The 24,608-nt window shown below is 45.3% G+C and overlaps 10 protein-coding genes across 10 annotated transcripts; 3 read left to right on the forward strand and 7 right to left on the reverse strand.

Moving 5' to 3' along the window:
• Nucleotides 1–1,715: 1,715 nt before the first annotated feature.
• N7483_012738 (uncharacterized protein) lies at nt 1,716–2,102 on the reverse strand (the record flags this gene model as incomplete). The annotated part of the gene is made up of 1 exon (XM_057096165.1): nt 1,716–2,102. One exon carries the CDS (start codon nt 2,100–2,102, stop codon nt 1,716–1,718), a length of 387 nt encoding a protein of 128 aa, XP_056942136.1.
• Nucleotides 2,103–2,893: 791 nt separating this feature from the next.
• N7483_012739 (putative endo-1,4-beta-xylanase) lies at nt 2,894–4,293 on the forward strand (the record flags this gene model as incomplete). Its single annotated transcript, XM_057096166.1, has 4 exons — nt 2,894–2,949; nt 3,003–3,159; nt 3,230–3,362; nt 3,437–4,293. The coding sequence occupies 4 exons, from the start codon at nt 2,894–2,896 to the stop codon at nt 4,291–4,293; spliced, it is 1,203 nt and encodes a 400-aa protein (XP_056942137.1).
• Nucleotides 4,294–5,418: 1,125 nt separating this feature from the next.
• N7483_012740 (uncharacterized protein) lies at nt 5,419–6,636 on the forward strand (the record flags this gene model as incomplete). The annotated part of the gene is made up of 1 exon (XM_057096167.1): nt 5,419–6,636. One exon carries the CDS (start codon nt 5,419–5,421, stop codon nt 6,634–6,636), a length of 1,218 nt encoding a protein of 405 aa, XP_056942138.1.
• Nucleotides 6,637–11,227: 4,591 nt separating this feature from the next.
• Nucleotides 11,228–12,040, reverse strand: N7483_012741 (protein kinase domain protein; the record flags this gene model as incomplete). The annotated part of the gene is made up of 2 exons (XM_057096168.1): nt 11,228–11,898; nt 11,962–12,040. 2 exons carry the CDS (start codon nt 12,038–12,040, stop codon nt 11,228–11,230), a joined length of 750 nt encoding a protein of 249 aa, XP_056942139.1.
• A 165-nt stretch (nt 12,041–12,205) lies between these two features.
• N7483_012742 (Protein kinase domain containing protein) lies at nt 12,206–12,517 on the reverse strand (the record flags this gene model as incomplete). The annotated part of the gene is made up of 1 exon (XM_057096169.1): nt 12,206–12,517. One exon carries the CDS (start codon nt 12,515–12,517, stop codon nt 12,206–12,208), a length of 312 nt encoding a protein of 103 aa, XP_056942140.1.
• Nucleotides 12,518–13,759: 1,242 nt separating this feature from the next.
• On the reverse strand, nt 13,760–14,095 carry N7483_012743 (uncharacterized protein; the record flags this gene model as incomplete). The annotated part of the gene is made up of 1 exon (XM_057096170.1): nt 13,760–14,095. One exon carries the CDS (start codon nt 14,093–14,095, stop codon nt 13,760–13,762), a length of 336 nt encoding a protein of 111 aa, XP_056942141.1.
• A 578-nt stretch (nt 14,096–14,673) lies between these two features.
• Nucleotides 14,674–16,520, reverse strand: N7483_012744 (uncharacterized protein; the record flags this gene model as incomplete). The annotated part of the gene is made up of 5 exons (XM_057096171.1): nt 14,674–14,915; nt 14,969–15,180; nt 15,230–15,748; nt 15,812–16,089; nt 16,152–16,520. 5 exons carry the CDS (start codon nt 16,518–16,520, stop codon nt 14,674–14,676), a joined length of 1,620 nt encoding a protein of 539 aa, XP_056942142.1.
• Nucleotides 16,521–17,262: 742 nt separating this feature from the next.
• Nucleotides 17,263–18,261, reverse strand: N7483_012745 (uncharacterized protein; the record flags this gene model as incomplete). Its single annotated transcript, XM_057096172.1, has 2 exons — nt 17,263–17,915; nt 17,961–18,261. The coding sequence occupies 2 exons, from the start codon at nt 18,259–18,261 to the stop codon at nt 17,263–17,265; spliced, it is 954 nt and encodes a 317-aa protein (XP_056942143.1).
• A 2,027-nt stretch (nt 18,262–20,288) lies between these two features.
• N7483_012746 (dihydroxyacetone kinase) lies at nt 20,289–22,222 on the forward strand (the record flags this gene model as incomplete). Its single annotated transcript, XM_057096173.1, has 3 exons — nt 20,289–20,394; nt 20,451–21,488; nt 21,558–22,222. 3 exons carry the CDS (start codon nt 20,289–20,291, stop codon nt 22,220–22,222), a joined length of 1,809 nt encoding a protein of 602 aa, XP_056942144.1.
• Nucleotides 22,223–22,454: 232 nt separating this feature from the next.
• Nucleotides 22,455–24,294, reverse strand: N7483_012747 (FAD-dependent oxidoreductase; the record flags this gene model as incomplete). The annotated part of the gene is made up of 8 exons (XM_057096174.1): nt 22,455–22,506; nt 22,563–22,848; nt 22,906–23,045; nt 23,103–23,267; nt 23,322–23,478; nt 23,533–23,887; nt 23,949–24,152; nt 24,250–24,294. 8 exons carry the CDS (start codon nt 24,292–24,294, stop codon nt 22,455–22,457), a joined length of 1,404 nt encoding a protein of 467 aa, XP_056942145.1.
• Nucleotides 24,295–24,608: the final 314 nt, after the last annotated feature.

Consider the following 24,608-nt stretch of genomic DNA (forward strand, 5'->3'; position numbering starts at 1 on the left):
TAAAATTCAACTGAGCCATCTTAAAATTATCTTAGACTGCCTGAAATCCAAGTGGTTTTTTTAGGCTAAAATAATAATCTATAATCCTGAACTTGTACTATTATAGATCTACAGATAGATATAGCCCAAACTCTCCTTAACACCACTATAGCACTGCCCATAGAGAGGTTAAACGAGCTGATATTACAGTCACCATTTCTGCATATTTTAAACTCAGCTGCCCAGGTACCCACCTGGGCAGCCTCTGTCTACCTATTTAGGAAGCGGTGGCAGATCATTGTAATAGCAATTCTGGTAATAATCGTTTTCTGCCGCTCAAAAAAGTCATTTTTTAATTCCCAAACAGGCATGTGAGCTGTGGCCGCTATAGGATTCCGTAAAGTGTGTCCTATTTGGAACACAACTGCCCACCATGCGGGAGGAGGGGGTTTTTAAAAATGGGGTTGAAATAATGGAAATTATAAAAACTGTAATTATACTATTTTACCTGTCATTATTATATTAGGATAGTCTTAGATGTAAAATGTGTTTTAGTCTGAAATATTTTATGTTAGAAAAAATGTTTTATTATTAAATTATATGTTATGGGGGTTTAAATGATAGAATTTGGAAATATGTTGATATAATTTCTATTTTAAAATATGTCTATAGAGTGTTGATATATGTTAATATGTATAGTCTGTGTTGTAGTCTGTGTTGTAGTCTGTGTTGTAGTCTATGTTATAGCCTGTTGAATTATCTGTGTGGAATTGCTTGTTATGGAATATGTAGTCTGTGTAAGATGTGATTTGGGGTGTGAAGATGTTAAAATAATGTAGATGGTGTAGTGGTAAACTGTTGTAAAATGTAGCCTTGTAAATTGTAGCCTGTAAGCTGTAGGTCCTGGGTTTAATTCCCCTGTAGATCAAAAGAAAAAAAGATGTATTGTAAAGCAATAAGGGAGGAAGGGCGGTACCTAGGTATGAAGTGTGAAGCAACCCCCTTCCTAAATAGGTAAGGTGAAAGTTACCGGGCCTGTATCAGGGTAGTACCCAGAATCTTTTTTCGGATATATTTTGTAGTAACACATCTTCTAGTCTGACACATTTTTATAATTAAAATATTTTATATTTTTCTCTTATATGTCTATCCTGAGAGATATGTTTTAGTCCTGAATATATAACTATTGGATATAGTAAAGCATGTCTTTTCACCTAAGAAATATTTTATATCCATGTATGATATCTACACTGTGTTAACACCATTTTCAAAATCCCCAGTCCTCCCGCATGGCAGGTGATCGCTGTATTATATCTGCTCAAAATATGTGATACCAGTATTGCAACCATATTACCAAACACAACCAGGGTTATCCCCATTTTTCTGGGTCCGATTTCTGTAGACTGGTTTGCTGATCATTGAATGCAATTGCTTGCATCGGGGAGGTATGCTTCCAGATATCTTGTGAATTGATATTGACCTGTGAGGTGCACAGAAGAAGATCCATAAGCTGAGGTTTCCGATTGACTTTTTTCCAAGCAAGAGGGTCTTTCCTCTTGTATCGTGCAGATAAGGAATAGGCAGGTCCTGCTGCTCCGTGTAGGCCATTACTTATCGCCTCTTGCTTTCTTGTCCGTAAAGCATGAGCATTGTCTGAAAACCTTGGAGTCGAGTGTCATCAAGTTTTTGGAATGAATCTGCTCCCATTGTCGTCCGCTCTTGCTCATCACGGGCCATCACCATTCCAAGGTCTTGAGCTTGTTCAGGCGTAGACGCCGATTCCTGATTCGGAAAGGTGGGATGCCGAACAAGGGTGGACGTTCATTAGCCTCTACTGTGGCGGGCTTTCGCTCGCGCGGGAACGGATCATTGAGGTAAATATGAGAGCACGAAAGGGGGCTTGCAAATTCCTTCTTTTTCGATGCTCCGGATTGGATGTCGCTCCAGACTACGTTGCCAAAGCCTTTATCAGCCCATTCCTTCACGAATGACTCACCCTTGAACGCTTGGAAAAGTCCAGCAAGAGTATCCTCTGCCACATCTCTTGGCGGAAGCTCCTTAAGAGGATAGAGGAATTGCTTGGCGGAAGAAAGTTTACGTGAAGCCAAGCATTGCAGGATCATTGGATCGCATATTGACTGTGATATCATGGATTTAGTCACCTGGACAAACAATTGCCATGTCTTCCTCCGAATAGATGGCAATTTCAATTGGTTTCATGAGCTTGGCACTCACCCCAATTGAGCTAGAAGACGGAGAGTTCCCCGAAGTGACATACAAGGGGGAAATGTCAAAATGTCACGGAACTACGCTATAGCCTGATAACACGGGACCCTTCATTTTAGCCTATATGATGCATGTGAGTAAAATCAAGCGATTGGGATTTCGCTTGGGAAAATGAGCTCTGTACCTGAATATAAGAGCTGAAAGGTTCGTGGGTTAGGCTTTAAACTAAGGTGAATCCGGATGAAACTCTTCGCCAAAGCGGAACAGACGAAATACATGAAGCATTTGAATAATCTCCAAATTCGCAACCTGCCTTTGAAGTTCATAATGTACGGATTTAGTTAATGGTCACGTAATTCGGATAAAATCGAGGCCAAGAGTACCAAGGGTATCGTATCCTCCGAGTCAGTGGGACCATATCCCAGAGTGATCGACAGCGGGGACAATAAGCCTAAATTGATTTTCTTCAGGGTAGCCGCGCCCGCCACGCCACGGGGTATCTCCCCGAATTGATAGCATAATCTGACACACCATTGATGGTGGAATCAAGTTGAGAATCCACTTCATTTTTCTCCAGGCTAATCTCAGGACACACTGGCTGCGACACACCCCCTTTCTATTTAATCAGCTCAGCTCCCGCCAAAAAAAATCATGCCAAAAAGTCGAACGTCACTGCGATATCTTCAAAATGGTTTGTTTATCTGTCAAAGCAGTGCTCTTGGGGGCGGCCACTCTACCACAGCTGTACGCAGATTAATTCAACCACTTCGTGTGGCCAATAACTGACATTTACTTAGTGCCCAATCCGCTGGTCTTGATACAGCTGCCGTGGCTCTCGGGAAGGCGTACTTTGGAACTGCCACAGATAATCCAGAGTTGACAGACACGGCCTACGAAACCCAATTAAATAACACACAAGACTTCGGTCAGATCACCCCTGGAAACTCTCAAAAGGTATGATCGCGCACTGAACTTGATTTGTCTTTTGAACCGAAATTAATAAAATTTCCTCGACTGTTGATAGTGGGATGCTACGGAGCCGTCGCAGAATACCTTCACCTTCACCAATGGCGACGTGATTGCCGATTTGGCAGAGGCCAATGGCCAAAAACTGCGGTGCCACAACCTTGTGTGGTATGAACAGTTACCAAGCTGGGGTAAGACTATCTTTACATGAATCACTTGCTGTCTACTTGATCTTTTTTGCTAACAATGAGGTTTGTGTGACTAGTCAGCAGTGGAACCTGGACCAACGCGACACTTCTTGCTGCAATGAAGAACCACATCACCAACGTGGTGACTCACTACAAAGGACAGTGCTATGCGTGGGATGTTGTGAACGAAGGTCTCGCCGACGACGGAACCTACCGTGACAATATCTTCTACCAATACATCGGCGAAGCTTACATTCCAATTGCCTTTGCGACAGCCGCTGCTGCCGACCCAGACGTCAAGTTATACTATAACGACTATAACATCGAGTCCGCTGGATCCAAGGCCACTGCTGCGCAGAACATCGTCAAGCTGGTCAAGTCATACGGCGCCAAGATCGATGGTGTCGGTCTCCAGTCCCACTTCATTGTCGGAAGCACACCCAGCCAAAGCGCGCAGGCAAGTCAAATGGCTGCTTTTACAGCACTTGGTGTCGAGGTTGCTATTACGGAGCTGGACATTCGCATGACACTACCTTCCACGGATGCTTTACTTGCTCAGCAGAAGACGGACTACGCGAGCACTGTTGCCGCTTGTGCACAGACCAGCGGATGTGTCGGCATCACAATTTGGGACTGGACTGACAAATACTCTTGGGTCCCAAATACTTTCTCGGGGCAGGGTGCGGCTTGTCCATGGGATGCAAACTTGGTTAAGAAGCCAGCTTACACAGGCATCTTGACTGCTCTGGGGGGAACTGCAACTAGCACCTCTACAGCTACATCTACTACTACTACGACCTCGTCTGGGTCCTCTAGTACTAGTGTTGCGCAGAAGTATGGACAATGTGGTGGGAGTGGCTGGACTGGGGCGACTACTTGTATCAGTGGAACCACTTGCACCTATTCCAACGATTGGTACTCGCAGTGTCTTTGAAGGGGTATCGTTGAATGTATTCTCAGAATTCTGAATTGCGGATGGTGATCCAGTTTAGCAATATTCACAGGTACTTTCAATCGTAGAAATCGTAGAAATTCTAGCACATTAGACGCACACAGCTTCACCCTGAGCAGATGGAGCACTTGCTTTCATGGACTTTGAGTATCTCAGTGATGAAGATGAAAGTAGCGAGAGATAATGGCTTGCCATAGAGGGATTGACGTTACGCATCTTCGATGGAGGATCAGTGACATACAGAAGACTGCCTGGAGAAATTGGAAATGGCGCACCGGGGTCCGGGTCATATATCTTGATCGATCGATGAGATATTAGAAATTGGAGGAATAAGAACTGCGTTCTCTGGGGGTAGGTCTCACCGGGCATGTGCCTCCCGTCCTCTCACTTCTTTCAAATACTCGAATGCGATGAACTGTATTTTCCATTTCGAGCGCTGCAGATGCAGCTGTGCCTAGGTAGGAAGCAATGTTATGTCAGCCCTGACCATGCTGAAGTTCCGATAGCTTGAAACCCCCGCTCCGATTATTGCGACCGATTTTATTTGAGCCATTCTGAGGTTCAGTTGACAGTTCTGCGGAAGGCCCTTTATCCTATGTAAGCCGGTCTAGCTCAAAATACTAAAACTGACTCTTTGATACATGGGCTGAGAATTCAGGTGAAGGAAATCAGGTGGGTAAGTGTCTGTCTCTAGTGCCCTGAAGAGGGCTGAATAGAGCGGCGAGCCGCCCACACCCGAATCGTGGGCGCTAGCCCTGGAGGTGAGTCAGGTGACCACCAACTTAGACATGCTGTTGTATGTTTTTGTCTTTTTTTTCTTTGGCCTGCCATGAGAAATATCTCTGTGTTTCTTGCGGCAATTGCCGGTGCGTTAGCCCTGCCGGCAGTCGGTACCATCGTCGAAGAGCAATATTCCGAGTGCGAGTTGTACGATATCTACGATGCGTATGAGATTCTGTCCAGTATCGATGGATACGGGTTCTGCTCAGCGCTAGTCGACGCTTCCTCGACTACTACAACAACATACACCCAGCTTGCGACTGGAAATGCGGTGACTGCAACTGAAATATATGTCAATACTGTCACCGACTATTCCACTACAGTGACATGAGCTATGTTACCGCACTGGCCACAGCTGTGGACAAGAATGTAGTCACAAATACCATCACATATACCAACTATATCACCACGACGGAAACCATAAAACCCACCAGCACTGTCATTGGGGGAACCAGCACGGTCGTGGAGCCGAACCCGACGACCGTCATCATCACGAGCGTGGATACCATGACTATCGAAAGCGTGGCCACGGACACTGTCATAGATGTCACCTCCAATACTGTCACCGCCACTGTGACCGCAGAGGCAACGTATTCGGATTTTGCGAAACGTGATGTGGTAGTTCCGACTGAGCTAGACTTCTTTGAGCCCTCGATTCTCACTGCCGCGTGCTTGGAGCTCGGTGTCACGGGTTCGACAACGGAAATCGTACAGACGGCGTATGTGACGGACACAGCCAGTCCGGCTACTGTGACTACCGATATCACTGGGGCCGTTACGACTACCTTGCTAGCAACAGTGATGACCGAGGATGCAGCGACCGAGACTACCACTCAGACAGCGTTTACCACTATTAACGACGTAGTGACCACAATTGTGACCAACACGATTGATGTCACATCTGTGTTAAGTGTCACCTCCACTGCCGTGGTGACTGTCACAGCTACACCTTCAACGCTTTACACTGTGAGAACCTCGAAGAACTATGTGACCAGCACCTCATATGTCACAGTGACGTCCGATGTGACCGTCACGCAGACCGAGACGGTCAGCGGGACAACGACAGATTTTCCGACGACGACGTGCAACGCAGTGCGTAACCCCGACTTTGACAATAGCCTCGGCGGATTGACGGTGACCACAACCGGAAGCGGAACTACTGCTTTCGTTGCCGGTGATAGCACAACTTATGCTCTCCAAGCCTCAATCGCGTCTGGCGAAGCAGAGACAGTGACCATCTCGCAGACCATCGACGTGGAAGCAGGCAGGGAGTATTATTTCTCGCAGTATCTGAGGAGCAGCGACGGCGTATCCACACAGTTCTATGTTATTGAATCCGGGTCCACGACGCATACGTATGCTGCATCGGCGCTGGCAACCGGCTGGTCCCACTACAGATGGGTTTTTACTCCCACAACATCGTCGGTGACACTCACGCTTAAATTGACATCGACTGCATCCTCGGCTAAGACGTGGGCCATTGATCTTGACCGCGTGTTTATTTTTCCGTGGTCTTCATACTCTCCCTGTGAGTCGAGTATATAATAGTTACTTCTCTATCAGCATCATTCCCCTATACCACCTCTATCATAAATATGATAAACTTACTCTACCAATGTATCTTCCGCCTTAATGCCTTCCTTTCCTACTACTAGGTTTGAAGAGGTACTACGTGTCTCATGGGCAGCACTGTGTATATTAATTCAAATTTTATGATATACATTGTGCCAGTGATCCAACATTTGAAAATCCCTCATCTGCGAGCCACTATCTCTTTAATATTATCACCAAATCCAACCATATATCCATATCGTGGCCCATCCATGGATGCCGTAACGCCAATGCGAGGGATAACACTACAGAATAACCCTTGAAGCCGAGACAAGTATGTGCAGAAGTTTTAATTATACAGCTTAGTGAACATTAGGGCCAGGAAGAAGACCAGGCTCCTTTTATAAATACTATGGCTAAATTTCTTGAGAAAAGCGGCGGATCATTGCGCAACTGAGTGTGCCTCTTCTTCAGGGAGATAGACTCGTCAACCGATCGAGTCTAGCACTTGAGCGCACTACCGTAACCTATATGGTAAAAAGGCAATTACACTAAACCTTAGCGTTAAATTGGATGATGGAGTGTTGCGTGATAATGCCAGTTGCTTTATGATTATATATGAACGGCTTAGACTTTAAGCTGCTCGTGCGATAAAAAAGCCAATATCTTATGGTCTGCGTGATAGCTTCAAGTTGGAATTCATTCATTGAAACATTGGGAGAGATCAGACCAGTAAATTTAGTCGATTTCACCGCTAAATGTACGCTCCTAGTCTCTTTAACCTCACCATCCTCTCTATACACTTCTACCTAGTGATGAGAGGAACAATACTCTAAGCTATACACTCAGCGGTCCACGGGTCGATCCAGCCTGAGCTACAATGAACAAAACTACAACCAAGATGCTAATGCATGGACACCGAGGCCACCCCTATGGGTACGAATCAGAGATAGTATGTACTATGTAGTAGGAATGTGTATTCTCAATCTGTAACGACTGGCAATCTTGTAGGTACAATTTCCGGAACATGAAATAAGGAAAATTAAATTTGTAAAGACAGACATAATACCATGATTTGAATATTTGCGGGCTTTAAGCCTTCCGAAAGATAAAATTTCGGTCAAATGGCAAGCCATGAGCAGGAAGCTGTTCTATCATATTCAGGATTGACATCTCTGCTGAGTGATTGAAACTAGCGAGACCAGTGCCCTTCACTTCAAGCGATACACATTGAGTCACTCCTCCCATTATAGAATTCGAGCTGAGAGTCACCCTAGACTGCCTGACTGCCTCTAACATCTTTTTGAGCAAGTCGGCATCGCTCAATCGGCTGTCAGTGCCTGAGAAGAAGATATTCACAAAATTTTGAGGGATCGGGGCCATGTTAGTGGTAGCCAGATGTAAAATGTATCTTAAGGAGAAAAGAATAGCTTTAACCTGAAGTTGGATGTGAGTTTGGGGTTCCGAGTTCGCTGATGTCTCGAGGATCAAGCACTATGCTTTGGTAGTGTTTACTGTGGATGATTACAAAAGGTGCATTTGAGGTAGCTTGAACGATCTTATAGCATAGAATTTTGGACAAATATAGCTATACGGGGGATGCAAAGTTATTTTGAAACCATGGAAAGTCCAAATACTTCCAAGGTTGACTGGACAGACAAAGGGACTGGAGAGAGACAGAGTGACCGGAATAGACCGCTTAAAGCGCTGTCTAAAGACTTCCACATAGATCTGAAACAAGCCATTGTAAATTAGAAGTCACAAGTCAGTCATCCCTAACTTTTAATTTTTTTCTCTTTCATAGATTCTTTTGTCCAGCTACAACCTTCAAGTTACTATCAATGCCCTTAAAGAACTGGCTATCTTTGTTAGAGCTGAAAGAGCCCAGCATTATTACCCGGACAGGGTAGTAAAGTGGTCTTAATTCAGAAGCTGAATTTTGACTAGTATGAGTTGCGTGAGAAAAACATTAAGCGACTCGAAGACATCTTCGAAAGCTTGGAATTAAGGGCTGTTAAAGCCTCTATCTATAGTATCGGATTCCAGAAGTAATCAATCAATCCGCTCTGGATCTTTACTTTGCAGCCGGCGAAATTTCACCTGAAAAGCTTCTTAATCCTAAAATTTGAATGAGTAAAAGTTCCTTGAAGTCTCGGAAGGTAGGAAGCTATAACTTGAAATTCCAATACTCTGGTGGAGAGCTTTCTGAATATCTTTCTCTCAGACTATCCGTATATTAGGTATACTAGATTGAATAGGTGACCTTATAACATCCCAGATCTTTAGATAGACTTATATGTGCCCGTGGACATATCTTCTAAGGCGGATTTACAGGGGAATCTAGGGGATGATGTTTAGTGTGTGTGGATACTCCCTGAGTGAGTTTGATAGTAGCTCACCAGGTTATCACCCAATCTAATATAATCCCTACTCACCTCAAGGAAATTCCATGCCGCTCTATGCTAAAAACGCTCTATAAAAAGTCAGTCATACTGATCTGTGTGGCTTAAGTACGGCTAAGCGGACGGGAAGCCGTGTTCTCCACACCCTGTGGTCGTATGTACTTAAAATTCCAAAATATATATTCCAAAATAGATGGTTATATAGTACCTACATACTAGTGAGGAATGCTCTAAGCTGTGCATGCCACTGAAGATGCACGGGTCGTTTCAGCTGCAATTGATGGTCGATGACGCTATGAATAATCCAAGGAGTGTACTAACTTGAAGTATTTGAAGCTTGGCCCCCGAATGTACATTTTGAGCGGGCCCCCGGGGCCAGCCCCATCCAGGAATCATGCACATGTGCATTTGCATGCAGCTATAGCATTTGCTATCCAATTATAATGGATTTCTAGATACCATCCCGTGGGCTCCAAACTTTGTGGCATTTAGCGAGTGACTAAATTAAAGACTCGACTCATATACAATACCCCGCTTTAAATTTGGCATAAATAGTCAAGGTGCCGATGGAAATTGGGCAGTGGGAGATTTTTTGGACTCAACACCTGGCATCCATATAGCACTGCGACCTACGGTCATTTGCATCCTCTGCATCTTTGACTGCGTACAGGATTACTATTTCTGCTGCTATTACTACTTACCCAGTAAGATATTCGCATCATTACAAGAGAACCAAATCTCCTTCTCAGTTGAACCTTCACCTAACAAAGTATTTTCTATATTCATAGGTAGCCCGTTATGCCAGAAGCCGATCAGGTTCCACTCCCCGACAGGGGTCATATGCACCTTTTACTCCGCAGCCCGCAGGGGACAATCAATCGCTTCCACAACAGACCATTCCGATGGGATTCTGCTGGGACGGGAATAAGCTTAGGTCAAATGCCTCCTACCACACCCGCAGGAGGTCAACGGAGTGGTCGGTTGATAATTGCCAGTGGCGCAAGATTCGACTTTTCTGGGGTTTACATTACGGCGAGGAATGGCCTATGGTACCTTAGGCATGGCCAGGGACTACCGCGGAATCCCTCAGTCTACGGATAGTCATACCGATTAGGTATTGGTATATAACATTTGAATATTGGGAGAGGGGAGAGATGGAAGATTCCAGAATTCTTCAGCAGAAATGGGCCGGTGGTTGTTGTCCTACTGAATTGACCCTCACATCTCTGAGTTTGCTGCCTTGCCCGATCCTGTCTATATAATTAATGGTTTCACTAACGATACTGCCGGTCATTTCATATGTCTAAACGTTGCGCGAATTAGAATTTTTTGATGGAAATGGATTATCTAAGAAAGCAAACCCGATTTTGAACATAGAAAGCTTTACATCAAGATCTTTCTAAAATTCATATCCTGGGTCCCATGTTCTAAAGATAGAGAAGTTCGAGGAGGGAAGGTGAGAGCTAGAATTTCAAGTTTATACAATGCGGTAGCCTGGAGCCTGAACTATCCACATCTACAGACTTTCACTTCTCGCTGAAAGTTTCCTCAACAACCAATAGCACACCTACGTAGAAGATATCAGGAGGGTAACCTACCCCAGGCTAATCACAGCATTATCAGCCGTGTTCTGTTTAACGTCTGCTCCTGACCTCTCTCACACCAAATTCTCTCATGCTTGAATTCCGGACCACTGTTACCCATGCCTAGTCCCTTCCTGGTGCTATACCGCATAGGTCCTTACCTCCCAGATTGACTGTGTTTCAGCGCCGAGGACAGCGCATTTTGGCTGGGCCGGCAACTAGTCAGATTACAGCTAGTTCCCGGCACTCCCTGGCAGACAGAATGGGACATATCCTACATCTCCACTAGATCGCCCTACCCGGGGAACTCACAAAAAACTGAATCCAGGTCGGTCATGACTACCTAAAGAAAGCAAGTGAAGAAATCCACGACTTTCCAGGTTCTGACAAAAGGCGTTTACAAAATGAATTCTTCTGTCAGGTGCATTTGATCCGCGTTCTAAAATTTGCCATTGGCTAATTCAGTTTTTTATGAGGATCTAGGTCTGACTTTCGATTTCGAGGCCCATAAGGATGAGAATGGTTTTGATTGCCGGCAAACAAGCACCCAGTGCAGGTAAGAAACAGCGAGGAAGCACAGGAAATCGAGAGAAAATAACATCAACAACCATATTTTTCCATGATAGCTCTGAATGACGGGTCCTGCAGAAGCTGTGTAGCGGTCAGGCGCTTTTCTGGGCAGTAAGTAAATACCCTGGACATAACAGTTTGCACATGTTTTCGCTCAGTCGGATCAGCATCGGGACGAAAGTATGCAATTGTTGATTCGAGATCATGCTCTGGATCAGGAGTTTGACGCTGATCATACCAAGAATCAAGGCGTCCAGGGTGAGTGTAAAGGTCCTTCCACTCCTCAGGTAGTGGACCCAAACATATGGCAAGACTAGTTACTATTCCACCGTCAAGGAAGGAATGGAAAAGCAGGTAGCCAAAGTAAAGCTCCGCAAAGATGACCATGTAACTCCACATGTCGCAGACAAAGCTTGGATGTTTCCCATGAAGACGATCTGGTAAGCGAAATTGCACAGGCGGATAGCCGCGTTGAGTTATAGGGTCACCAAGTTTCATCCCTAGACCAAAGTCACCGAGATAGAATGCCTCGGTACGCAAGTTCACAGGGACTTCAACAGACCGAACAAGCTCTCCATGCTTCCAGAGGTCGACACATGGTATTACTTCCTTTAGTGGTCGACCAAGTGCTTTATATTTAGCAGTCCTATCGAGATTATGCAGAGGAACCATCCCCCACATACAGTTCCTTTCATTTAGATCTATTGAAAATATATTAGAATACAGACGAATAGAAAAGGGAGTCGAAGGCAGATTCCACTTACCACGGTGTACAACCCCAGCTTCATATAAAAGTTCCAAGGCCTCTAGTAATTGCTGAGCAGCAGACATACGAGTAGACATGGATATCTTTCCTAGGATGATTCTATCAAGGCATGGACCCATTAAGGGAAATACTAGAACCCTGTGATGATAGTTGTTTCTAGGGAGTAGAAAGGTTGCCAGATATGTCACAAGGTGAGAGGTATCCTGTACATTCTGAACGATTTCATCCTGAATGCGGGTTTCTTAATCTCCATATTCTCCCGGAGACATGACTTTGAGCGCTACATCCCTCTTTTCGTGAAGGTCATGGGCCATCCAGACAGTAGAGAAACCGCCAAAGCCAAGTTTATGCTCTACCAGATATCTCTCATTAAGCACTTTTCCAACATGAATAGGGTAGAAGACACGTGGAGTTTCCTTCACATCGTACTTCTGCCAGGGCTCGACAACCTCTTCGAGGTCAACTTCCTCATCTTCAGTGCTCACAAAGTCGCCGAAGTCTGCCGTGTCATCACCCTTGGGGTCTTGGGGTGTTGATGTCAGTGGTGTCGCCATGACTGGTACGCCACCTGGGAGTACTTCACTACCAACCATTTAATGTGCGTATGTATCGATGTCAAAGAGGGTGGTAGTGAACTAGTTCAGGGAGGATGTCACACTGTTATCGCGAGTTTGGTCCCCGCAAAGAAGAAGGCCCCACAAACGCTAAGAGGGCTTAAGAATTCAGTGTGAGAGGAGGTCTGATCTGAAGATACATGCATCCCAAGCGCGTTCGGACTTGAGTGAACCCACAGGAAGAGTGAAGCGTGTATGTTCACTAAAGTCCAAAGGCGCTGGGGGAAAACAAGAACATACAACAGTCAGGATTCGCATATGGTCACTCACCATGCTACTAACTGACCAGCGTGTGGCTTATACGCGGACAGGTAGTCTGGTGGGTGCTCTGGTGCCCAGGTGGAAACCTTGGAAATGGGTGAAAGCTTACGTCACCGGGGTGAGATAGACCCGTGGACATCGGGAGTGACGCGACACGACGCGACGCAACATTTGAAAGCTGACTTGAATTATGCCATGAGATAATAAGACCTTTCCGGCCATAATGGATTTGGAAAAGAACATATCAGCGTGCCAGCCCTGCAACATCTTTTTCGTTAAAGACATAAACTTGATAGCCTTCTAAACCGAAGAGATACTCCTCCGGCTCACTGAATGGAATTCGACTGGAGGTACGAGGGCGGTATACACTTGGTCAACAACTATAATTCTCCGCCAAGAGAGGCATGGCAATGTCGTGGCCCAAGAAACTTCCGATCGATGATGTGCGACAACTTGTTTCCGGGTCATTTGTCTGCATCGCAACAAATGAGGAAGTTGACCTTCAGTATATTGCTAGTCAGGAAAGGCAAGGGGAGCCACGGGGAGATGCTTCTCAGCTATGCTCTTTGTGCTCGTAACCCAAAATACACTGCTCCTTGCGCCAGTTTATGGCTGTTTAATATTAAACATCGCCCTACGCCGATAGGGACCATTAAGAGGATCATCTCTGGTTGAAATTGGTCATGCCGAGTAAGGCTGTGCTCGATTGCGTCGTGCATTAGTACAAATTTGCAGATCTTTTCGCGAAAGATAAGTTTTGTTTCCACTGGAAAAACACTGCGATAACATGTTTTAAAAATCTTCACATATACATAGGAAGTCATAAAGATCGAAACTGATTATTCTCTGACTCGATTCTTCATCGACATTTCTCCCGAGGTCTCACACTCCATGTGGAAGTTTCAATGATGTCCATATGTATCATGATTTATCCCGAAGAGTAACCTTGTAAGGGAATCCCTGAGCCGGATGTCCAGACCCCTTCTGAATCATATAGACTCTATCATCAAACATCGTCTTCAAGCCACTCGAAGAGTTCAAGGAATCATACTCAGCATACGCATCATGGAAATCCAATTCGCGCAGAACCATAGCAAGCGAAGCTTTAACACCCATCAAGGAGATATTCTGACAAATACACTGTCGGGCCCCGTGCTCGAATGGTCGCCAACCTCCAGCAGGGGGGGTACAAGGGATGATCCTTTTCAACAAGCCACCTGTTTCAACTCCAAATTGTTGTTCAATGATATCTCGCATTGTTGCAGCAATCGGATTATAAGATCCTCTTGGAATCGGAATCGTGTGTTCCTGAAAATCCAGAAATTAGTAATGAGGCTGGATTACGAGGAGAGCCATGTGTTTTTACTCACAGGGTGATGTTTCCAATGATATCCATACCATAGGCGCAAGTCAATGGATCAAGAAGGAATGTATCTGCTCTTTGTGCGTGGTCCCTCAGAATTCGGACATAAACTTTAGCTTCTTCCAGGATACATTTCATATGTCCCAGAGAAGAATACGACAGCTCCGTTGGCCTAATTGGCTTAAGGCGTGTGGCTTTTATCCTTAATGTTCTGGAAGTTCCAGACGGAGCGAAACCTCAACCTTGGAAGATTCTGGTCGAGTCTCAGGCGGAGCAAGCCTTTTTTTTCTTTTTTTCTTCTTTTTTTCTTTCTTCCGTTCTCAGCGTTCCTCAACCTCATATAAAGTATTTACCCGGGTGGATTGGTGGTTAATGAATATATTACTAAAGAACAGACTATTTATTGTTTGGTGCTTTTGAAGTAAATTCCATTCTCAACTTCCAATTCAAGCTCGCAATCATCAGATTGATCTTAATAAACGTAACGAAAGTTGAGGTTTTCCTGGTCCGTCTTGTCCTCAAAGGCATGAATCAGGTTTGGATCTGCAGTTGTTACTCCTGCAGCAGCAAGCATTTCATCCTTCTTCTTGTTCTGTCGAATTAAATAAAATCGGAGGAAGATCACAGCAGCGGTCATACAGGCATAGCATGCAAGGTGTACGCTCCAAGCAATGTGATAACGTGGCGCATCCCAATCAAGAAATACTTGGGGGCCTAAGAGTGTATGGTCAGTATGAATCTGGCAAGGCTCGATGTTTGAGACATACCGATCGCATTTCCTGCAGCCCATGAGATAAAAGTTGCAGCCACAACTGTGGCTTTCTTGGTCTGCCCTGCAATGTTGCGAGATACCATGGAGAGACATAGGGTCTGAGCAGACCAGAATGATAGAGTGATGTAGTAGCTGATTAGAAGGCCTACCTTTGTAGCCAATGTGGTATTTGGAACTGTCATCAAGACAATAGTTCCAATATATGATCTGAATGAAGTTAGAAATGTGCAAGATAGATCCGAGATGGGGAGCGTACGGAATGACAAAACCCAACATCACCAAAAGATTCTGCTGGTACTTCTTCACAAGCCACGCAGAGGTCAGCAAGATAACGATTATATAAAATCCCAGAACCATAGCCAGCAGTTGACTCTGCAAGGTTGTAAAGTGAAATCCTGTCATAATAATCCCGGCAAATGCACCTAGCCCACTAGTCGGAAGGGTGGTGAATATCTGGATGCAGCAGTAGCACCAAGTTTGGGGATCTCGAAGCGCCTCCCATACCTGATAGGAGCGGAATTCCTTATTTTGAATACCCGTCTGATTGGAACGCAATCGCTCGACCATCAAGTGTTTGTCCTCTTCGCTGAAACATTTGGCTCGCATCGGAGAGTCTGGCATATACCAAATAACAAACAAACCCCATAGCACAGATAAACATCCATATGATAGGAACAGCGCCTGCCATGATTTGAGAACCTTGTCACCACCGATAAGTGTGAAGCAATATGCCAGAAGTCCTCCAACAACCTGCTGAGCACCATTCATCATGTACCTGTAAATTGATCAGCAAAAATGAATAAGCCCCGCGCGCTCTGCAGTAGCCAGTCGAACTCACCAGTAGGTGACGGTGGCTGCCTGTTCCTCCCTCTTATACCACATGGACGAAAGAAGAACGAATGTAGGTTGACAACATGCCTCAAAAATACCCAGAAGGGTCCGAACGGTCACCAGCCCGGTAAAGTTGTGGCAGGCTGCATGCATCGCCAGGGTCGTGCCCCAAAGGCAAATGTTGATACCCAAATATTTGGCAATAGGCACGCGCTGGATGATCCAGTTGGTTGGATATTCGACTGTAAGAACGGCAATATAGATACAAGTAGTGAGCCACGAGTACTAGGATCATGAAAGCAGTTAGTGCTTGTTAACGATTATCATTCTGAGGGGATGTCACGAACCTTCTGTCCATCTTCCAAACCTGCATCAGTTTTGATACCCATAATTGACGCGAAAGACATAGTTCCTTTATCAAGGGCTTGCAGGAAGTACGTGCAGATCATGATTACCAAAACCCGTCGATCAATCATTCGTTTCAACCTCTTGTTGGTGGCCTCGTCGATATCCACCTGTCCCCGAGAGACATACATCTGAATCTCTTTATCCACTCGAGAAAAGTCCATATCTTCCTTTTTCAAGTCATCAGTTGGGGATAGCACCCGCTCGACGTGTGCGATATCCTCTTTAGCCTTATAATGTTCCATCTCGAGTTCAGGCTGTGATTGTTGGGGATGAATCCCATCACGCATTTGAGTGTCGTCTTGACCCATGTTGAATAACTGAAGTCATTCAAGGACCTGATTTGATTAATGTGAATATAACCTGGAGTTTCAGAATGTTAACAAACACCGGGAGAAATCATGGCCTTTAAGCACCTCCCGCGCTTGAGAGCGTAGTCAACATGACTCGCCCATAAACCCCCGCTGGGACCTCCACTGGAAGCCAAGACTCATAATCAAAGCTCCAATGTCAAAAAGAGTTCGTAACTCCAAGCCAAACGAGGCCAAGAAAGTTATATTAGCCGAAGATCCAATAAATGGAGCGGGACTCATTTTTCCCTGGCTCTTGGCAACGCGGGAGAATCTCCCATCTTATCCATTTCACATGATTTCTTCCCTTAACCCCCACAGGGAGTTGAAGTCCGGGGAAGCAATCCCCCGAGAAAGGATCCATGGGGTAAATACCTGGAGTGGATGGATTTGCTTGGCAATTGGGTCAGATGAGCTTCGGGTGTCTCTTTCCCGATAATATCTTGGCTCGCGCGTAGATAATCACATATTCTAGTGGAAGGACTTATTTGGAGCGGAGAGCTGGCCCATGTCTGGAAAGGAAGCTAAAAAAGTGATGGAAATGAAAATGAGGAGGCTCTCTTTGAGACCTATTAGTACTACAGGATGCTATGGAAAATTCATACTTTGCTCATGCGATGGAATTTCATTTAGTGAACAAGGTCAGAACTTTTATGTTATCGATCATCTGAGAAGAGATAATTCTTCTTCCAAAGGCATTGAATCACCAACGAGGGTCAACACATCTCGCAATATCGCAAAGAGGCTCTGCCGGCATATCTTCCAAAATAATACCACGGTCACGAGCAATTTCATAGAGAGTTTCACACTCCTGACGTACTTGTCGAAGCAAGCCCGTTGGAGCCGGACACTCTTCTGAATACCACTCATGGTTCTCTGTGACCGGAAACTTAGGATCAGGCTCTCCATAATGAAGGTCAAGAACAAATGCAAGACGTTGAAGTTTCGGTAGAAAGCTCAGCGATCTGAAAGCGTTTAGCCAGTCGGTCCAATATTCCGAAGTGGCCAGCCAGACGGGTCCACGAAAGTAGAGGGTGGTCAGATTTGTTGGAAGAATCTTGTAAAGAGTGAGTAAGACCTCATCATCTTCAAAGGCCTCACCCACAGTGAAGTTGAGCACTTGGAGATTTTCCATGAGCGTGAAGAACTGGCAAAATCTGTCTTCTGAGATACATCCGAGTTCAGCGACTCTGGTAGACTGAAGTTTCAAGGTAGGAAGGTTGTGGATGATATGCGGAAGGGCACCGAACATGCGACAGAATGTGGCAATTGCATCGCTTTCGTAAATCCCTAATTTTTTCAGGTTGATGGGACCGGCAGGTGGTTCGTTCTCGGGGTCAAGCTTGCGATTAGGGTCTGCGTAGACCTATTCCATGTATCCGTCCATGAATTCATGTAGACCAATGCGAAAAGGTATATCTTCTTGAATCTGGATGGTTCCTTTGGGGTTTGCTTCGTCATAGAGTCGAATATGCTCTTCGTTTTTAGGGCCCTCAAATCGAAGATGTCCAGTCAAATAGAGCTCCAATCGCGAAAACAATCCCTTGAATGGGTTTTGAATGAGATCACCACACGAGCAGCCCAGGCCGAGCTTTTTCAGAGGCCAATGAAGAGGGATGTTCTTGTCATTTACATCTTCGTACAATCCGCTGCTTACTTCCAGCTTCTGCAATTCTTCAGATGAGCGCCAAGCAATGCCCATTCTGTGTCTGATGGATTGCTCTCAGCAATGAACAAAGCTGTAGCTGTGGGAGAGATGGAATTCAGTTGATCTTTAAGATGAGCCTCATGGTCAGGTGCAGATTCTTTCCAAGGACCCTGGGCCTTAATAGGTTTTTTGGGTTTTCAGCCATAGCGGAGGCGAGTCGGGTAGACCAGTGAAAAGGTTGGTTGTGCTTGGGTAGGAGGTTTGAGATAGGCGTTGAGTTCACACTGCGAGGTGATGTGAAACTTCCGAACACCGTTATTGGAGTGAAAGGAATCACAGTCGCAATGGACCAAAGGGATCCGTAATTCAGCCCAGGTGGTGTTGACAACTCAACTTGGTAGCAGAGGCTTATCCGAATGGCGCACCTGAACAGAGCCTCAAGCCAAGAATGACTCTAGCAATGTTGCAGGCAGCCTGTGGCCGCTTTGCGATCTTTTCCTGTGCTGCGAGGGAAATGGAATCCTGGGGATTGAGAACAGAAAGATGTGATTGAGATGTCCTGTGAGGACTGTTAAGAAATGATAAGAAGGGAGAACTGAGCCTGTGGGGGAAAGGCTGTGTGTTGGGGAAGAGTGTGAGGAGAAGTGTGAGGAAGAGAAGTTCTACAGGCATGGTAAGAGCTAACACCTACGCGTCTACGACAGTGGTCTGATCTATATCAGCCACATAATCTACATCATAAAGAAGGCAAAAGTTTGAATGAGTACCGGAACCTACCTAGGAGACAAGTGAGACTAAGAGCTCATACAGGTGCTGATTTGACTACTGGTATAAATGGGAAGATCCATGGATATTCAGGAGAATGATCACGACTTCTCAAATTCTTATGAAGAAGATGAATAACATCTAGGAAAGTGTCTATCACAATATAGATTAATTCTGATGTGAGCTTGATAAAATTTGATGTAGACCAAAGATAAAGTGATGAGGCCTCTCAGTAGGTAATTTCCGTTAGATGGCGTCAACTGGTCAATGGAATAGAACATTGGATTGGACCTAGTTTATGTCCCTCATCAATTCTCTATGTTCAAAATTTCGATGCTTTTATACACGCTTCATGTTATGGTCGCCCCAGAGATCTTATCTTACAGTTGACTTGCTTTACTAGTATTACATGTTTGTGCTGAATGTTGATGTAAGTTAGTATTGCCACAACCTGAGAGAAGGGAGCCGCTAAATCCCACTGCAATCGTATAGAGGACTCGGAGTATGCTGAAGTACAATTAGGCAACTTGAACAGACATCTGGAGCAGAGTCTTGAGTCAAAATCTTCAAGTTCAAGTTGGAACCTTGCGGTCTTGCACTCTTACTACAGCTGAAATGTAGCTCAGTTCCCAAAAATAATAACAAGGATCAAGTTTTGTTGAGTCAGGCCACCATTCCCAGTGCGAGTGAACAAAAACCAGTAAAGCTCGGCAGCATCGGGACTATGTCCGAAAGTCAGCTCTGGATCCCCTTCTAGATTCTCCAAAGTACCAGTAATTTTACTGATCATCGCTCTGCTTTCCGTTCTTTTGACATGAGCCCCGCATGCAAGATCCCGTGGACCACGCATGGAGTGGAGTTCACGCACTATGCACAGTTGTGGGGTAAAAGAAAAAACTCGAAAGTACATATGACAATAATTTGAAGTTGCTTTTGAGACTCGGAAAACCTTCCCTGATGATAATTGTAGACGTGGAACAATGAATGCAGTGAGAATGCAAAAGGGTCAGCTGAGTACTTTCGTACTCCATAATGGTATCCACTTGACCGCGGAATAACCGCCTCCTCCGCAAGGGGGTTCAAATGTTTGATGTTCTGTTGTACAACGAAAGAAAAAGGACCATAACAAGAAAATACACCGAGCGTGGGGGCTGCGGGGTTGATCAATCGCTCAGACTCCGATGTGGCATCATATAAGGAGAGGGGGCGTGGGACACAACCCGGCTCGAGTGATAAAAGTTTCAAAAATCACTCTGAGTTGGCTTGAGTCTCTTGTTCGCCGTGAATCCCTCTCATCTCAATCATATCCTGTCAATATGAAGACTAAGGCTTTCTTCAATGATCCGACTCGCATAGTCGATCATATGTGTAAATCGCTGGCGCAGCAAAATCCCAGTTTGCGTTATGATTCTACCAACAAAGGTTAGTCCAGCCAACTGATCAAGAAAAAAAAATTCAAATTGACATTGATATTTCAGTTCTTTACCGTCCAATCAATCAAAGCAAATCAAAAGTCAGCATTATCAGTGGAGGTGGCTCCGGACATGAGCCTGCACATGCAGGATATGTCTGTGAAGGAATGCTTGACGCGGCAGTCTGCGGAAGAGTTTTCGCCTCCCCTAACTTCGACCAAATTATTTCTGCTCTGGAAAGAGTGTCAACACCTCAAGGAATTCTGATCGTCGTGAAGAATTATACTGGTGATAGACTCAACTTTGGTCTTGCTGCCGAGACATACCAAGCTCAGACCGGAGTCCCGACTCATATCGTCACAGTAGCGGATGATGTCTCTGTGCCATATTCACGAGGAAAACTCGTGGGTCGTCGAGGTTTGGCCGGTGCTGTGTTGATTCACAAGGTCAGTGGCGCTGCTGCAGCTCGTGGATTTGACTTGTCCGATGTCGCCAAGATTGCTCAACATGTATCGGATAACATGGGAACAATCGGATGTTCTCTGGACTATGCCAATCTCCCTGGTGGTGTGGATCAACCATCTATCCCGGAAAATACTCTTGAACTGGGCATGGGTATTCACAATGAGCCTGGTGCTCAGCGAATCTCACCACAGCCTACCATTGAACAGCTCGTGAGCAATATGGTCAAGCTTCTGCTCAATGAAGATGATCCCGAGCACGGATTTCTGAAGTTTCATGGCATTCCTCACAAAGATGCACCGTTAGTTCTGATGATCAACAATTTGGGTGGTCTTTCTGTTCTGGAATTACAGGCCATTGCCAACGTCGTGCTGGAATGTCTGAGGGATGAGTATGAAATCCGTCCCGTACGAATCTACGTCAACACATACTTGACTGCTTTGGACGCACCGGGATTTAACATCACTCTCGCCAATTTCACTCCTCAACTATTCCCCTCCATTGATTTGTTGTCCCTGCTGGATCAGCCAGTCAAGTCGAATGTTTGGGCATCGTGCCAGCCTTTAGAGGCTGCAGAGCGATCACTAACACCCGAGGAGAATCAGCGCGCTCCATCGCCCAAAATGAAGGAGGAAATCCCATGTAAGTTCACCTTTCAGTAACTATCCTTCAGGTTGAGAGCTGTCGCTAATTATTACACTACTTCTACAGGTGACAAACAATTCTTTAGTACCATTCTCGCCAAAATTCTGGAACAAGTCAAACTAGACGAACCAAAGCTCACAGAATACGATACACTCATGGGTGACGGTGACTGTGGAACGACCCTTCTCGCAGGAGCCAAAGCCGCATATGCTATAACCGAGCAAAGTGGCGAGAGCCTCTCCAGCCTATCCAAGGGCCTTATGAAAGTTGCATCCTCCGTGCGCAGCGGTATGGGCGGCACATCGGGCGCTCTTTACGGAATTTTCCTGAACTCATTTGTTTCGGCCGTTCAAAAGAACTACGCGGAGACCAAGCAAGTCAATGTTCAGCTTTTCGCTAAGAGTGCGAACTCCGCATTGGAATCTCTTAAGGCGTATACCAATGCTCGTGAGAACAGTCGTACACTGATGGATGCGCTCATCCCATTCATCAATGAGCTTTCAAATGCGGTATCTACTGATAATGAGAGTGCTGCAAATGCTTTGCAGAGAGCATTGAAGGCTTCGGAGCAGGGAGCTGAGGCGACTAAGTGGATGGTATCTTCATTTGGTCGATCGACTTATGTCGGTGCTAGTGAGGGAGACGATAATCCTACTAAGGGTATCCCTGACCCTGGTGCTTGTGGGATTGTGTCTATTATTCAGGGTATGAATAGTGCGTTCAAAGTCTGAACTGCTTGAAGCACTTGGGGTATGCTGCGCGATCCACTCATTCAATCATTCTATGTCTATGAAACTTGAATATCCAAATGTTGGTGCTGCACATCAGATAGTATGTAATGAAGTTCACATAATCAAAAGAAAAATCTTAACTCTTTATAATATTAACATCAATGTCGCTGATTAGAATAATCAATCGCTCAAGTTAACTCCATGCTGTAAATGTCTTGAATCGACCAGCGATCTAGACTCGGTACCTCGACCATTCAAGGTCAATCTCTTTCTCCGTATTATATCTAATAATTACCAGTTAGCTCAACTCCAGGAGAATGAGAACGAAACTTGAACTTACCCGTAGCACCACATTTGCGTGGTCGGATCACTCCACTGATTCGGGCTGTGAGAAAAGGGTTGCCCCTTGACCTCGGGCATCATGGCCAAATCCCGAGCCTTCTGCAGTGGTCCATCGGGGAAATGCCAGATCTTCCCATTGAGAAGACTAGCTTCCTGCATCTGGTTTGCACGTTCAACGCGCACTTTCTCGAAGACTGAGAGGGCTAAGGGGATTTGTGTTTTGGAGGTGAGTCTGCCCAGGCTGTGAGCAAGAGCCAAGGCATCTTCAACAGCCATTGCCGGACCTTTTTATCTTGCTGTCAGAATGAATCCCAAAGAAGAATAGTGTTGAAATTGCTCACCTTGCCCCATATAAGGCAGAATTGTGTGCGCTGCGTCTCCAAGGACTAGAAATTTGCCTGACACCCAACGCTTCAGACGTGAGCCACTGTACATGGGACACTTCTTGGTATGTTGGACCATATTGATGATCTTGGTCAACCTGAGAAGGTTAATAAAGGAATTCGAGAGATGTGGAGATTTGTTGAATGGTACTAACAGTGGGTCCCAGCCAGTGAACTCTTGTCGCATATGAAGAAGAGCAGTCACTGGGTCGGCGTTGCTGTCCTCCATACCAGCCGAGTCATCTGGATAACTCATAACCATATGGAATGTTTTCCCTGGGCCGATCTTATAAGTTTGTACATGACGATTATCTCCCAGCCTGCAAATAATTTTATCAGCATGATATTCCAAAGAGGCCTTCAGACCCACTTACCAAAGGTTCATGGATGATCTGTCTACAAGCTCTGCTAGTTCGGGATCCTCCTTCATCCGATCAATATCGATCTCTGCACGATAGGTAGCAAAGCCCGTGATATGAGGCGTGGACTCCAAAGCTCGTGGGATATTTGTTCTAGCCAGAGAGTTGACTCCTATTAAGCGCAGTTAGTAGATGTAAGAGAGAGAAAAAGGATCAATGAAGATACCATCAGCGGCGACAATAAGATCAGCCTGAATAACAGTCCCATCCTCTAGTGTAAGAGTAGGAGCTGCAGTGTCGTACGATACAACCTTCGAGGCCATTTCAATTTTCACGCCCAAAGCCCTCGCCATGTCCTGCATGGCTTTATGGAAGTGAGCGCGATGAATGACCCAGTAAGGCGCATCGAACTTTTGTCGAAAATCGTATCCTATCTTTGTGCGCCCGATGACTTTACCAGTTTGCCACCGGCGGAGGAATACATTCTCTTGCTCAGCCACATATTTTTCGAGATAGGGACCTAGTCCCAGCTTGAGTAATAGGCGAGCGGCATTAGGTGGGATCTGGATGCCGGCATCATCCTACATACGACATTAGTTTTGATGCAATCGCGATGGAAATGCAAGATGATATGATAAATACCTCTGATAATTGCTGTGCCTGCTCATGGATAGTCACAGTATGACTTTGGCGTGCTAGTGCAATAGCAGTTGTAAGCCCAGCTGTACCAGCCCCAACAACATGGACATTCAATTTGCTCCAAGCGGACTTTTTGGTAGGCTCAGGCGACTGAGATTTCCCAAGAAGCCTCAAAAAATGTAGACAGTGACTTGGATAACTTGGGCTCTAAAATTGAGTGGAGATAATTAGCTGGGTCCGATCGTCACGATGATGATCACGGCATTTGCCCACATCGTGTCCCGGGAAGTGGAGAAAAGCGTACCTGGAGACGAGGATCATCCCGATAACCAAAGTAATTAATAACCATTATTGAGATGTACCGTTTAAGTCTATTGAACCAGTCACTTATGGGTATGGAAAGCGAATCATAGTGCTTCAATGCTATTACCTAAAAGTGTTTTGGAATGTTCCAAGGGATGAATCAAAGGATTATTATGGGTCTGATTCAAATAGAGGAGAATGTTGCCACAGGGGAACTTGAGACTTGTTAATGTTATAATGTAGAGAATTGAGATCTCAAAATCGTGGACTTGATTCTATTTTGTATGTAAGATCCAAACTGCCCCCACTTCTGAATTAGTTGCCACCATCTATTATAATCTCAAAATTGATCTTACATAC

The sequence above is a fragment of the Penicillium malachiteum genome (genome assembly GCF_028827825.1).
Source record: "Penicillium malachiteum strain IBT 17515 chromosome Unknown utg000005l:1.0-9002435.0:326005.0-9005861.0, whole genome shotgun sequence".
Lineage (NCBI taxonomy): Eukaryota > Fungi > Ascomycota > Eurotiomycetes > Eurotiales > Aspergillaceae > Penicillium > Penicillium malachiteum.